This window comes from Palaemon carinicauda, chromosome 1 (assembly GCF_036898095.1).
Source record: "Palaemon carinicauda isolate YSFRI2023 chromosome 1, ASM3689809v2, whole genome shotgun sequence".
Taxonomy (NCBI): Eukaryota; Metazoa; Arthropoda; class Malacostraca; order Decapoda; family Palaemonidae; genus Palaemon; species Palaemon carinicauda.
Window position 1 is genome coordinate 3,165,003 of NC_090725.1, and position 15,759 is coordinate 3,180,761.

The 15,759-nt window shown below is 42.9% G+C and overlaps 1 protein-coding gene across 1 annotated transcript in view; it reads right to left on the reverse strand.

The window, feature by feature from the left end:
• Positions 1-15,759, reverse strand: part of Vps25 (vacuolar protein sorting 25) — a 90,341-nt gene that overhangs the window by 13,630 nt on the left and 60,952 nt on the right. Inside the window, exon 4 of the mRNA XM_068379570.1 lies at positions 3,509-3,639. Within this exon, the coding sequence (XP_068235671.1) occupies positions 3,509-3,639 (131 nt within the window). The remainder of the gene's footprint in view (positions 1-3,508; positions 3,640-15,759) is intronic.

Sequence of the window (15,759 nt, forward strand, 5' to 3'; positions counted from 1 at the left end):
TGAAATAAAAGCAAAACAGCCGTTTTTTGTTTGGTTGTTATTGGGGTTATACACATTTACGCAAAGATCATAACGTAACTAACGATACTTTTATCATTCCCTATAGAAGACGACATCGACGCATCAGGAATGCGTCATACTAAAAGATGGCTGCATAAAACTTCATACGAAAATGGTTAGTGGCCGCTGTATAAATTATACAGTATACAGTACGCATAGTTAATCTTAAATTGTACTGTATACAGTACATATTGTACAGTACAGAATTACAGTAATGTTGTTTATTGTAAATGTAGGCTACGTGTGCGGTAGTCAAGTTGTCCGAATAAAAACAGTTATACTTTACTGTAGTGACAGTAGTATATTACCGTAATATACGCTACAGTTACAGCGAGTGTTATACAGTATTACTAGATAAGAACAACTACTGTACACTATGATAAAAACCAAGTAAAAACAATAATAGGCAGTACTTAGTGGATTAATTTTCCAAGCATAGGGAATGGCATTGAGTTGTAAGGTTAGGTTAGGAGTTACAGTATCCCACTCTAGGGTAATACGCATTCACGATTTTTCGCTTATCGCGCCAGTCTGTTAGCTAACCCTCGCGAAAAACGAGGGCTGACTGTAGTACCATTGTGTGTTAGTACATACAATAGTTCTGTTCATTGTGTTTTTTCATTTAAAAATGTACCTATTGATATAAAATTAATTGTGACATTAAAAGGAAAAAATATGTGTAAATGAAAGAAAAAAACGCTAATGTGTTTGATATGTGTAGTAGCATTGTGCGTTCATACATACACTACAATGCTATTCATCCTTTTATTTTGTACTTATTGATATAAAATTCACTGTAAATAAATAATCATGGCATTAAAAGGAAAAAATATGTTATGATCTGTTATTTACTTAACGAAATGAAAGAAAATAGATCACTAATGTTTTGATATGCTTAGAGCATTGTGCATACATCCATCCATATACCAAGGCACTTCCCTCAATTTGGGGGGTAGCTGACATCAACAAAGAAACAAAACAAAAAAGGGGACTACTCTCTACGTTCCTCCAGCCTAACCAGGGACTCAGCCGAGTTCAGCTGGTACTGCTAGGGTGCCACAGCCCAACCTCCCACAATTCCACCACAGATGAAGCTTCATAATGCTGAATCCCCTACTGCTGCTACCTCCGCGGTCATCTAAGGCACCGGAGGAAGCAGCAGGGCCTACCGGAACTGCGTCACAATCGCTCGCCATTCATTCCTATTTCTAGCACGCTCTCTTGCCTCTCTCACATCTATCCTCCTATCACCCAGAGGTTTCTTCACACCATCCATCCACCCAAACCTTGGCCTTCCTCTTGTACTTCTCCCATCAACTCTTGCATTCATCACCTTCTTTAGCAGACAGCCATTTTCCATTCTCTCAACATGGCCAAACCACGTCAACACATTCATATCCACTCTAGCCGCTAACTCATTTCTTACACCCGTTCTCACCCTCACCACTTCGTTCCTAACCCTATCTACTCGAGATACACCAGCCATACTCCTTAGACACTTCATCTCAAACACATTCAATTTCTGTCTCGCCATCACTTTCATTCCCCACGACTCCAATCCATACATCACAGTTGGTACAATCACTTTCTCATATAGAACTCTCTTTACATTCATGCTCAACCCTCTATTTTTTACTACTCCCTTAACTGCCCCCAACACTTTGCATCCTTCATTCACTCTCTGACGTACATCTGCTTCCACTCCACTATTTGCTGCAACAACAGACCCCAAGTACTTAAACTGATCCACCTCCTCAAGTAACTCTCCATTCAACATGACATTCAACCTTGCACCACCTTCCCTTCTCGTACATCTCATAACCTTACTCTTACCCACATTAACTCTCAACTTCCTTCTCTCACACACACCCTTCCAAATTCTGTCACTAGTCGGTCAAGCAGTAATGTTCATTGTGTTTTTTGACTTATTGTACTTATTGATATAAAATAGGAGAGCAGGATCTTACGGCGGTAACTAGCATCAAGGTAGGGAGATAACCAAAGGGAGAGTCCTACGATGGTGGCAAGTTTACAGTTTGGTGGTGCGCGAATTTCAAAATTATTCTCGGTGGCCTGGCAAATCTTGTACTGTACCTCGTTTTGTATCATGAAATTTTTTTTCGTAATATAAAGTGAAAAAATCTTCTAATCTTGTTTCGTATCCTGAATTTTTCATATACAGAAATTTACGTATGAAGAGGTATCACTGTATAGGGGAAAGGGTGGGGAATACTGGCACTTGGTCAAGGATTAAGGTATCACCAGGGATACGGGTAAGAGAGCATGGGGGTTATGGCTCCCTAACCCGGCACCTTGTCAGCTGGTTCAGGGTCTACTTTACCAGACTTACTCTTCTTCACTTTCAAGAAAACCATCGGACTCCCTGATGCAGGGGGAACCATCACGCCCTTCACCACTGGCGTCACCAACGACACTAGAGAGACAAAATGCACAGGGGGTACTCGGAGAAAGGTAGCCTTGGCTAGGAACTCCCTTAAAAGAGTCATTTAGGGCATACCTGAAAGACAGAAGACCAAACCTTCCTAAGGTCAAACTCATCGTCAGCAGCCTGGACATTTCAAGTTGAGGAGTCTTCAGCATTCAATGGGGAGTAATGAAACACCAGGGGCACACCTAGCTCCAGCAAAACCTGAAAACTCAGCCAATGTAGATCCGAGTCCTCCTGACACCTGCAGCGTACTCCCTGGGGACAGATTCAGGGGTGTATGCACAAGCGCAACAGCAGCATCGGCATGTTCTGAGGAGACAAAAGTGGCAAAAGACTTCCCTGAAGTCTTCTTGTGCATTGCCTAATCCGACCTCAGCGAACGCTTCGCATGTTTCCTTCCCTTCAGGGCGTATGCCTGTCACTGCACCAGACGCCACGAACTACACTTGAAACATGGGGATAACAGCGAACAGTCATGCCCCAACAAGAGGCATAGACCGGTTGCATTGTCATCCCTTCCCCGGGCAAACATGACCTTCTTGGTTTGACTTCATTACAACCGATCATTCCCTTCCTAAAAGAAGAGACAGAGATTCGATAGTTTGAATTCGGAGAGTACTGTTTTGTATGTCTGTCCATGACAGCAATCGAAACGTAAGTGAATACTATCCGACTGGAAAGTAGGTGGGGCTCTTCACCCCACTCACTACCCAGTTGGATAACTGCTCGTTATCTGACTTTTATCAACTGATTTTAGCTTACACTGACATGATATTTCTAATTAAAGGATGAGGGTTTGTATGCCGCGTAGGAACAAATTGTGTTAAGCCAACAAACTAGACCACGTTAATTTCCATACTTTTTAACACCTAATAAAAAAATTAACAAAATAAATTCATAATCAATCAAAACAACAGAATTTGTTGATACAATTTCCTACACTATATTAATATAAAATTACATAAAAGACCACGTTCATACAAAAGATTTACAACTCACCTTGATCAGCGGTGTCATCACCTTGATTAATTTCATAAAGAGTGCATACATTATTAATCCGACTAGTAGTTTGGGCCCAAGCATATATCTGCTGTCCCCACTCAGCAGGGCTTCTCCACAATAAGTAGCCTCTGTAATAAATAGAAAAAAAAAGAATTGAAAAAAATTATTTCAATACTTACCCAACATGCATTGTGCTATGTAATCTGAAGTGAAAGCCTTGGCAGCAATAAAAATATTTAGTTTTAATAGTAGGAGTATTATCAAAGTGATAACCAAAAAATCCCCACCAAAATGTGAAAAAGAAGTATTAATAAACATTACTTAAAGATAATTTATCTAGTCCTAAATCTTCCAAACCTGTCCCAAGATTTAACCCCATTAGGAACCCTTCTAGCTCCTATTCTGTCCCCTAGTTGGAAAAACTGCCAGCTGAACTGGCTTGCAACCCCCTTTGAAAAAGCAGTTGTGAATGAGCGCTTGGACTGTTAACTTCACAATCGCTCTGTTAAATTTCCAAGCCTTTTTAAGCCCAGAAAGAGAGCTTTTCATTCTTAAGTGTTTTTTGGCTTGTTTAACAATTAACCGACATTATTAATGTTCTTGGTAATATCTTTGGTGTAGGTTTTCATTAATTTTGGTAATTTTCGTGCAATCCGGCTTTGTATTTTCTCTTCATCATGGAGTCTCAGAAGAATTCAGCTATACCTGTTTTGCATACAGCCAGGAGCTGTCCTTCATATGGTATCAGGATGAGATGCAGGAAGTATGACCTTTATGACAATTGTACTGTTTGTAGGGGTAAGGTATGTGATTCGAGTATCCGTTATGACTTGTATAAGTCTTGGTCCGATAGTAAAATGGCTGCTCATTTGAAACATCAAAAGAAGAAGTCAAATGTTAAGTCCTTAGTGAGTGATGATTTCCTTGATATGTGTACTAATGGTTCTGGTTCTTGTGCTTACGAGGCAGGTGATTCCAATTCTTAAGTGCTTGATGTCCCTGATCTTTTGCAACCGGGTTTTACGCCTATAGAGTTTACCAAAATTGAATCTAGGCTTATTTCTCCTGAAGATAGTTGGGGTCAGAAGATAGAATCTTTGTAACAGAATTTAGAGAGACATTTCAGGAAGTTTAACTAATAAACAGAAAATCTTGAGATTGCATTTACTAGGATGTTTAATGTCCTCATGGATTTAATTGCAGCTCTTCATCAGGTACCTGTCGACTGTATCCAGGGTAAAGGGTGCGATAGATCCCCCAGTCTGAGAACCCAGACATGGTGTAGGCTGAGGAGGGGAGCAGGACCATGTGGGTGCCTGACAATACTTTTCCCAATGAGTCCCCCCAATGAGCACTAATGTGTGTGCTGGTGGGTCTGGACTTTCCGCTAGGTCAACGTCAGGTAGGCGTTAGGGCTCAGCTAGAAGTCTTGGGGGTAGGACAAGTAATGGACCCATGCACTAACCCCTCGAGACTAAGTTGCCAACTACTTTGTGGCAGGTTCCCTTATTAGCTGCCTTTCATTCCTGTACCTCTCCCCCTCTTGGTGCCAGACACACAAGCTAGAACAGGTGGCATTTAGTAGCACTGGCTCTTTTGCTGGTGTCATTGGGATGCATTACAACACCCCACAATGTTTGCTTAACACGAGACCAGACAGACTGTCCATGCGCTAACTTCTAGTGACTGAATGCCAACTATTTCCTGCCCCTTACCTCTCGGTGGTGTCAGACACACACGTGAAAACAGGTGGTATTTAGTAGCACTGGTGATTTTGCTGGTCTCATTGAGATGCATTGTTACAACACCCCTCTTCACCTCCTGACATGAGACCAGATGAATTGACCATGCGCTCACTCCTTGGCTTTCACTGCCCCAGGTTGTCGGCTGGACAGGTAAGACTCATTAAGGTTCATTTGGAATTTCCTGAACTTTAAGTAGGATTAGTTTATTCTTGTTTAGAATTAATTCTGCTGGGGGTTCACTCCCTTGTTTTAATGTCTCTAGTTAATTTTAGATCCTCATATAGTCCTAAATAAAGAAAATTTTTCCAGATTTCTTCCTCCATATCAATGTGGGAAATTTGGCTGAAAAATTATTTAATGGTGTTTATTAGTATGAAATTGGTATGACAAAATTAATATTAATAAAGGGATTTTGACAAAGGTAAAATCTATTTCGGGGCGAGGGACCTGTGTCGCCGAGTGAAATGCTCCTTATAGCACCATTTCTAAGGTATAAATACTGCTAGATATACCAGAGAAAAAGTTGCATGGAATGCCAGGAATATACCCAGCTCGCTCACCCTTATAAGGTGTTGGTATAGAAACTGGGGCGTGTTAAAACCACTACCAGAGGTCCCTTACCAATTAGTCTTCTCCTTCCTCAATATCCCCCGATACTACGAGGTGCCGTTCTACATCCGACTACTGCCCGCTACTACGGCACACACCTGTGACTGTAACTCACTCTGCTTGGAAGTAAAACTTCAAGGGGAACTGGGGTAGCAGGGAAATCTGTATAAATAGCTACAGATTTGTATCGTTAGCAAAAATACAAATTACTTCCAAATTTGCCATTTTTTCCGTAACTGGAATACAGCCAACGCTATTTATAGGGGTTGACTCACCCATTAGGAGGACGGACGTCCCAGCCAATCTGGCATTTTGGCTTTACACGTGGATTCCCCCTTTATGTGTCTTAGCACATCAAAGGTGGAAACCCTAACACCTTGCTATGCATGGTATGCAGCCTACACAAGCTGTGTTTGTGATGCTAGCAAGTGACTGTCAAGGTAACAATTCTTCGAATCACAGGATTCGTCCTAGGTCAAGTCATTCCCAATACTGTACCACCTTGCCAGGGTATGGGTATGAAATAGTATTGACACAACACTAGTTTACAGAAGGGAGCAATAGTTTACCTTCAGTGGTTGAGATCAGCTTTTACAGAAGGGAGCAATGGTTTACCTGCAGTGGTTGAGATCAGCTTTGCAGAGGAACCTGGCTGCTGATTTTCCCCAAGAGAGGAGAGGATGAAGAAGAGAGAGAGAGAGTCCTTCTTATTCATTCACTCAAACTAAAACTGGGTAGCCAATGCCCTCAACCTCTTGCTACTTGACCAATAAGGAGCTTGAGGTATTAAACCAGCTGTTGTGCAGCCACCACAAGAGTGATAGAGAATGTATCGAGTCTCCTGTGGGTTACGTCTTGCAGGTAGTGGGCAGTGAAGGTCGTCTGACGCTTCCAAACGGCCGCTTGTAGAACCTGGCCACAGAGTAGTTACGTTTGAAGGCCAGGGACGTAGCAATGCTCCTGACGTCAAGTGTTCTGGATCGACACGTTGGAGGAGGATCTGGATTTAGTGTAAGGTCAATGCCCTTGCGAATCCAAGCAGAGATAGTGTTATTCGTAATCCTCCTCTTGACCCTCCCCGTGCTGATGGAAAGAGCTGGCACACGGGGGAAAGCTTCTGCTGTTCTTTTGAGGTAGTGCCTAAAACTCCTTGCTGGGCGTAGTAACAGATGGTCTAGTTCATTGGTTACAGAACGGAGACTTGTTATCCAGAAGGAATCGAATCAAGGATTCGTTATCCCCGGATTTTGAGTCTGCTACAAACTCAGGGATGAAGCTGAAGCTTACCTCTCCCCATCCCCTTGAATGAGCGATGTCCTTTGAGAGATCAAGAAGTTCACTGACTCTTTTGGCTGAAGTCAAGGTGAGTAGGAACACCGTCTTCAATGTGAGGTGGCGATCTGTTGCCTGGTGTAATGGTCTATAGGGAGGACCCTTCAGGGTCTGAAGAACCCGAACCATGTTCCATGGAGGAGGTCACACTTCCGACTGGGGACAGGTAAGTTCGTAACTTCGTATGAGGAGAGAAAGTTCCAACGAAGAGGAAATGTCTACTCCTTTCAGTTTAAAGGCGACTCAAGGCTGAGTGATAGCCTTTTAGTGCCGAAACCGAGAGGAACATTTCCTCCTGCAGATACAAGAGGAACTCCGCTATTGCAGGAAAAGTGGCATTGAGGGGAGAGATACCCCTTCCACGACACCAGGTACAGAAGACATTCCAATTTGCCTAGTAGATCAAGGCTGATGGTCTTTGCAGATGTCCAGACATCTTTTTCGTAACTTGTTGCAAAAATCCTCTCTGAATGAAGAGATGCTGGATAGTCTCCAGGCGTGAAGTCATAGCAAAACTACAGCTTTGTGGAATATGTTGGCATGTGGTTGTCTGAGTAGTTCGTGTCGTGGAGGAAGTTCTCTCAGAAGCTCCATCAGGAGTTGCAGAAGGTCTGGGAACCATTCTGCATAATTCCATAGCAGAGTTATGAGGGTCATTGAGAGATTGACCAATGTTCTGGTCTTGTTGAGTACTCTTCTCATCGGGGAAAAGGCATAGACGATGATATTGTCCCACTGTTGCTGGAATGCATCTTGGCAGAGAGCCTTGGGATCTGGGACTGGGGAGCAGTACAACAGGAGCTTAAAATTCAGGGCCGTTGCAAACAGATCCACCACCGGGGAACCCTACAAAGTCAGGACTTTGTTGGCTACTAGATGATACAAAGACCACTTGGAGCCCACCATCCGAGTCGTTCTGCTCAGGTTTTCCACAAGCACATTCTTTTAGTCGGGAATGAAGCTAGCTGATAGGGTCACCGAGTTGTCTTCTGCCCATCTCAGTATTTCTACTGCCAGATGGGATAGGGGCTGCAAAAAAGTACTACCTTATTTGTTTATGTAAGCCACTACTATGGTGTTGTCGCTCATCACCACCGCTGAGTGACCCTCCGGGAACTGTTGAAGGACTAGGAAGGCAGCCTTCATCTCTTAAGAGATTTATGTGCTGGTACTTTCCGAACTTCGACCATGGGCCTGAGGTCGTGTGGTGCAGCTTGTGGGACCCCAACCCTTCTTTTGATGCATCTGAGAAGAGCATCAAGTCCGGGGGGAGGACGAGAAGGTTGACCCCCTTTAGCTGACTCTCGTCTGCCACCCACCACTCTAGGTCTGTCAGCTCCTCTGGTCCCATGGGGATCAGAGTGTCCGGGGAATTGAAAGCCTGATTCCAGATGGTCTTTAACTGCCATTAATTGTTGTTGTTGTTGTTGTTGTTACTTGCTAAGCTAAAACCCTAGTTGGAAAAGCAGGATGCTAAAAGCCCAGGGGCTCCAACAGGGAAAATAGCCCAGTGAGGAAAGGAAACAAGGAAAAATATTTTAAGAACAGTAACAACATTAAAATTAATATTTCCTTTATAAACTATAAAAACTTTACCAAAACATGAGGAAGAGAAATACGATAGAATAGTGAACCTGAGTGTAATCTCAAACAGGAGAACTCTAACCCAAGACAGTGGAAGACCTTCTAGTCTGAGGAATGGCCTTGCAACCTTCCTCAGTCTCACTACCCTGTTGTTTGATGGGAAGGCTTTGTGAATGTTGGTGTCTACTGTATTTGCGCTGGAACATACATTAAAAGAATAACGCAGTCTAATATATCATATCTAATGTTCAACTGCATTACAGTATAATTACTTTATGGTAGTTTTTAAGAAAAATTTGCTAAATGAACTACAGTACTTTACTGTATACTTAAATTACAATGCTATAAATGGCTAGCCTCTTTGTATTGTACTGTATGCATTCATTGACTTATAAAGTGTTTTTGTCATATCAAAAACTGACCTTCCCTTTTGACTACCTTTATTGGGACCGCTGCACCTGCTATGATAAAAGACTCATTTCAGTAAGAGAGGTGGTAGCACCTACAAAAACATTATTAGGGAAAACTCGAGACGTACAAGTTGCCAAGCCTTCAAGTGAACGATGAGCACTGCTATCTGGGATATGACGCAACCCATCATAAATGAATAAGTAAAATAATGTGATACAATGAACTACTATGAGATTCAGGGCCTCTGTAACACAGTTTTTTCGCAATAATTTTTTATCTATGAATTTCATAAATATAACGCTTCTTCAGAGTGCACATTATATCTACACATAAATTTTGACTATATTCTGCATTACGTAGGTTGAATAAATTTGGTACTTATAATGTAAAAGTGACATTTTTTGAAGACGGGCCAACTTAGAGAAAAGGTTTCGAACGCACTTGTTACGTAACTTATGACGGCATTTCTTCCCTCTTTCTCGATCGATGATTGGCTATACGTAACGAAGGCTATACCTCTGCCAACAATGACACAAAAGTTGAAATAAAAGCAAAGCAGTACACTTTTATGAACTCTGAAAACTCTCCACTGATAACTGTCATAATGAACAAACCAACAAAATATGTTAATGAATACAAAAACACTTTGATTATTAGTCTAACTCCCAAATAAGTTTCCTAAGAAATTACAGTTTACTTTATAGGTCACAATCAGATTGACAAGGTGTAGGGAATAGTTGGTAATTTTCAAAAACGTAGTAGACAAGCTTGATTTGATAACTGCTATATCCCATGTCAAGCGATTTTTATTTATTGTCTATCTACCTACCTAATTACTGTAAAAAAAAAAAATAGACGGTACCGTATTTTGGCTTTAAACCTTCACCAATAATTATTGTCAGAATGATGACTTCATGAGGCTCCACCCACTTTGGCCTGGTTACAATTCAGGATAACACTGAAGGCTATCATGGGCATTGTTGGATCAGAAAATTTAAATTCTGGCTATAAAAACTCATTTATCGAGTAGTTGTAAGAAGTGCTAAATGATCCTCAAGGATCCCAGCAGTTGGCCTAAACGTTTAATTCATGTATACTGTACTACTGTTGCGGCACTACTGCTACAGTAGTATTACAACGCTAGCACAGATACCCCACCCACATTTATGTATCGTTCCGCCATTCATAAAGTCTTTGTAATGTTTTTTCACTGTGCAATAAGCCATGGCCTCCTCAGAAATTAAGTTTAACATTAGATGATAGGTTATTTCATTAAGCTGACAAATTATGGCAACTAGGTATGTTATTGCCGATGTTGAAGCTTAAGATAAAGTATGGTATCATTCCTTCATTGCATTATCATCTTTACTACTATTTGTCTTGCTACATGTAGTAATTATTTTAAAGGATAAATGACTTATGTCCACTTTACTTCTATAAATTCCCATTAGATGTACAAATAAAACTCCTAAAACTATTCCTGATTTATCTACAAAATGCAGTCATGCCCAAAACATAGCCAACACGAAGGCGAGCAGGCATGCCAACCTAAGTTCAAAACTATGATACATAGCATAATATCATAATAACATAATATAATAATATAATAATATAAAACAGGGTGTGATCGGTGAAAATACTCAGCGAAAAGGTTCGAAACGAAAAACAATCAGTATAGAAGACTAATTGTAAGGCGTTAAGAACGAGTGAAAGGAGGTAGCCAGCCAACATGGCGGCCGCGAAGCGGGGCCGACGAATGGTGAATAACAAAAAACTGTGATAGAAATAAAAATAAGGGAAAGGCTACCTCCAAAGACTCAAAACTCATAGATCTGGTACTTAACTTAGATGGAGAGACAGTAGAATCAGACATCATGTACAAAATCCTGGGGTAAACACCGAAAACACCGCAGAGAAAAACACAAGTGTGAACTAGCAGTGCTATGAAAAAGGAGTGACATCACTGGCGTGGGTTGGGTTGTTGGTAGTGGAGTTCGGAGGTGGGTGTTGAACGGCACCTCGCTGTAAAAGGGATATTGAAGAGGAGATATCTAAATGGTGCGAGACCTCTGGTTGTGATTTATCACGCCCCAGTATTATTATACCGACACCTTATTAGGTGAGCGAGCTGGGTTCAACCTGGCATTCCTATGCAACTTTTTTCTCTGGTAAATTCATAGCAGTTTTTACCTTAGAAATGATGTAAAAGGAGCATTTCACGGAGCGGCACAGGTAGAGCCCAGAAATGGTGACATCCTTATTATCCCCATCACAAAGCAAAATTGATTCATACAATGATGGCTACTGAGGCTAGTGACCCACAGAAGTAGTAGTAATTCATAAGATAAAGGATAGGTAGTCATAAAAACCAACTTCAAATCCACTAGGCTTCAAATCTGTCAACCAAATCATCCGCTTGTAGAAAAACGAATATATCAATTAAGCCTGATTGAAATATGATATTTTAATTATAAAATAAATTTTTGAATATACTTACCCGGTGAATATATAATAGCTGCTGCTCAGCGGCTCGACAGAAAACACACACAAAAACTCGCGAGCGATCGCTATGAAGGTTGCGGGTGTGCCCACCAGCGCCAACTATCGGCCAGATACCACACATGCATGTAAACAAGCCTTCAATTCTTCTCGTCCCGCTGCGTCTCTATTGGGGAGGAAGGGAGGGCCTTTAATTTATATATTCACCGGGTAAGTATATTCAAAAATTTATTTTATAATTAAAATATCATTTTTAAATATTTAACTTAGCCGGTGAATATATAATAGCTGATTCACACCCAAGGCGGTGGGTAGAGACCAGAGTTAATTAAGTTTACAGCGTATATGCTTAGAGTTTTTGACAGTTATCAATATAACAAAACCAAAATATATAGGTACCTGGTAAGGAAGTTGACTTAGACGATTACTCTGCCTTGTAAGTCTGTCTTCCTCACGAAGCCCAGCGATCCTCTTAGGATGCTGAAGGACTCCCAGGAGCTGAAGTATGAAGGGTTGCAACCCATACCAACAGGACCTCATCAAACCCCTAATCTGGGCGCTCTCAAGAAATGACTTTGACCACCCGCCAAATCAACCAGGATGCGAAAGGCTTCTTAGCCTTCCGTACAACCCAAAAAACAATATCAAAAAACATTTCAAGAGACAGATTAAAAAAGGATATTGGAATTAGGGAAGTGTAGTGGTAGAACCCTCACCCACTATTGCACTCGCTGCAACGAATGGACCCAGTGTGTAGCAGTCCTCGTAAAGAGTCTGGACATCTTTTAAGTAAAATGACGCGAATACTGACTTGCTTCTCCATGATACTTTGCAGAGATCTATTTTGCTTGAAGGCCACGGAGGTTGCTATAGCTCTAACTTCGTGCGTCTTAACCTTAAGCAAACATCGGTCTTTCTCATTCAAGTGGGAATGAGCTTCTCGTATTAAAAATCTGATAAAATATGACAAAGCATTCTTTGATATAGGCAATGATGGTTTCTTGACTGAGCACCATAATGCCTCAGATTTACCTCGTAATGACTTAGTACGAACTAAATAGAACTTAAGAGCTCTAACAGGACATAACACTCTTTCCAGTTCGTTGCCTACGATCTCTGATAAACAAGGAATATCAAAAGATTTAGGCCAAGGACGAGAAGGCAGTTCATTTTTGGCCAGGAAACCAAGTTGAAGAGAACAAGTGGCTTTTTCTGTAGAAAAGCCGATGTTCTTACTGAAGGCATGCAGTTCACTGACTCTTTTAGCCGAGGCCAAGCACACTAGGAAAAGTGTCTTGAGAGTGAGATCCTTCAGGGAGGCTGAATGTAATGGCTCAAACCTGTCTGACATGAAGAACCTTAGGACCACGTCTAAGTTCCATCCAGGAGTTGCCAAACGACGTTCCTTAGAGGTTTCAAAAGACTTAAGGAGATCTTGTAGATCTTTATTGTTGGAAAGATCTAAGCCTCTATGCCGAAAGACCGAAGCCAACATGCTCCTGTAGCCCTTGATCGTGGTAGCTGAAAGGGAGCGAACTTTTCTCAGGTGTAAGAGAAAATCAGCGATTTGGGCTACAGAGGTACTGGACGAGGACACAGATGCTGACTTGCACCAGTCTCGGAAGACTTCCCACTTCGACTGGTATACTCTAATGGTAGAAGCTCTCCTTGCTCTTGCAATCGCACTGGCTGCCTCCTTCGAAAAGCCTCGAGCTCTAGAGAGTCTTTCGATAGTCTGAAGGCAGTCAGACAAAGAGCGGGGAGGCTTTGGTGTACATTCTTTACGTGGGGCTGACGTAACAGATCTACTCTTAGAGGAAGACTCCTTGGAAAGTCTACCAGCCATCGAAGTACCTCGGTGAACCATTCTCTCGCGGGCCAGAGGGGAGAAACTAACGTCAACCTTGTCCCTTCGTGAGAGGCGAACTTCTGCAGTACCTTGTTGACAATCTTGAATGGTGGGAATGCATATAGGTCCAGATGAGACCAATCTAGAAGAAATGCGTCTATGTGTATTGCTGCTGGGTCTGGGACTGGAGAGCAATAGATTGGAAGTCTCTTGGTCATCGAGGTTGCAAAGAGGTCTATGGTGGGTTGACCCCAAGTCGCCCAAAGACTCTTGCATACGTCCTTGTGGAGGGTCCATTCCGTAGGAATTACCTGACCCCTCCGACTGAGGCAGTCTGCTAAGACGTTCAAGTCGCCCTGGATAAACCTCGTTAACAGGGAGATGCCTCGATCTCTTGACCAAATGAGCAGGTCCCTTGCGATCTCGTACAGCGTCAGGGAGTGGGTGCCTCCTTGCTTGGAAATGTATGCCAAGGCTGTGGTGTTGTCGGAGTTGATCTCTACCACTTTGTTTCGAAGGAGACTCTCGAATTTTATCATGGCCAGGTGGACTGCCAAAAGCTCCTTGCCGTTGATGTGCATGCTCCTCTGACTTGAGGTCCACAGACCTGAGCATTCCCGACCGTCCAGGGTCGCACCCAAACCCAAATCCGACGCGTCTGAGAATAGTACGTGGTTTGGGTTCTGAACTGCTAGGGAAAGTCCCTCTCTCAGACTGATATTGTCGTTCCACCAATTCAGGCATGCCTTTACTGGTTCGGAGATCGGGATTGAGACCGTCTCTAATGTCTTGTCCTTTTTCCAGTGAAAGGCTAGATGGAACTGGAGAGGTCGAAGGTGTAGCCTTCCTAGCGAGACAAACTGCTCCAGGGATGATAGAGTTCCTACTAGACTCATCCAATTCCTGACTGAGCATCGTTCTCTCTTCAACATCAGTTGGACTTTGAGCAGGGCTTGCTCTATTTGGGGGGCAGACGGAAAAGCCCGAAAAACTGGACTGCGAATCTCCATCCCTAAATACAGTATAGTTTGGGATGGAATCAGCTGGGACTTTTCTAGGTTGACCAAAAGTCCCAATTCCTTGGTCAGATCCAATGTCCAATGAAGATCCTGCAGACAGCGATGACTGGACGAGGCTCTGAGAAGCCAGTCGTCCAAGTACAAGGAGGCTCGGATTCCCGATAAATGGAGGAATTTTGCTACATTCCTCATAAGCCTCGTAAACACGAGAGGAGCAGGACTTAGGCCAAAGCACAGGGCCCGAAACTGGTATACCACATTGTTGAAAACAAACCTCAGAAACGGTTGGGAATCTGGGTGTATGGGGATGTGGAAGTATGCGTCTCTTAGGTCGAGAGAGACCATCCAGTCTCCCTTTCTGACCGCTGCTAAGACTGATTTCGTGGTCTCCATGGTGAACTTTGTCTTCGTAACAAAGACGTTGAGTGCAATGACGTCTAGCACCGGTCTCCAACCTCCTGTCTTCTTCGGTACTAGGAAGAGACGGTTGTAAAACCCCGGTGATTGAAGGTCCGAGACTTTCACCACCGCTCCCTTCTCTAGCAAAAGAGACACTTCTAGGTTCAGGGCTTGTCTCTTTGACTCCTCTCGGTACCTGGGAGAGAGGTCGATGGGGGAAGTCGCTAGAGGAGGTTTGCGTACAAATGGAATTTTGTACCCCTCTCTGAGCAACCTCACAGATTGTTGGTCTGCGCCCCTCTTCTCCCAGGCCTGCCAGAAGTTCTTCAGTCTGGCTCCTACTGCTGTCTGAGGCTGCGGGCAGTCAGACTCTGCCACGTGAGGACTTGGCTCCTCTCTTCTTTCCTCTCTTTCCCTCGGCACGAGTACTTCCCCTGCTGGGAGCTCTGCCACGAAAGGGCGGAATAAATCTGGACGCCGGAGTGTCTATCCTAGGTCTAGCAGAAAAGGATGTAGAAGGAGTCCCTTTGCGAGCAGAGGACGCCACCAAGTCATGGGTGTCCTTCTGCACGAGTGAAGAAGCTATGTCCTTAACCAATTGTTGCGGGAACAAAAACTTTGATAAGGGAGCAAAGAGCAGTTCTGATCTCTGACAGGGAGTAACTCCTGCCGAAAGAAAAGAGCAAAGGGACTCTCGCTTCTTTAAGACTCCCGACGTAAAAGATGAGGAGAGCTCATTGGAACCATCGCGGATGGCTTTATCCATACAGGACATAATCAGTAAGGAGACATCTCTATTAG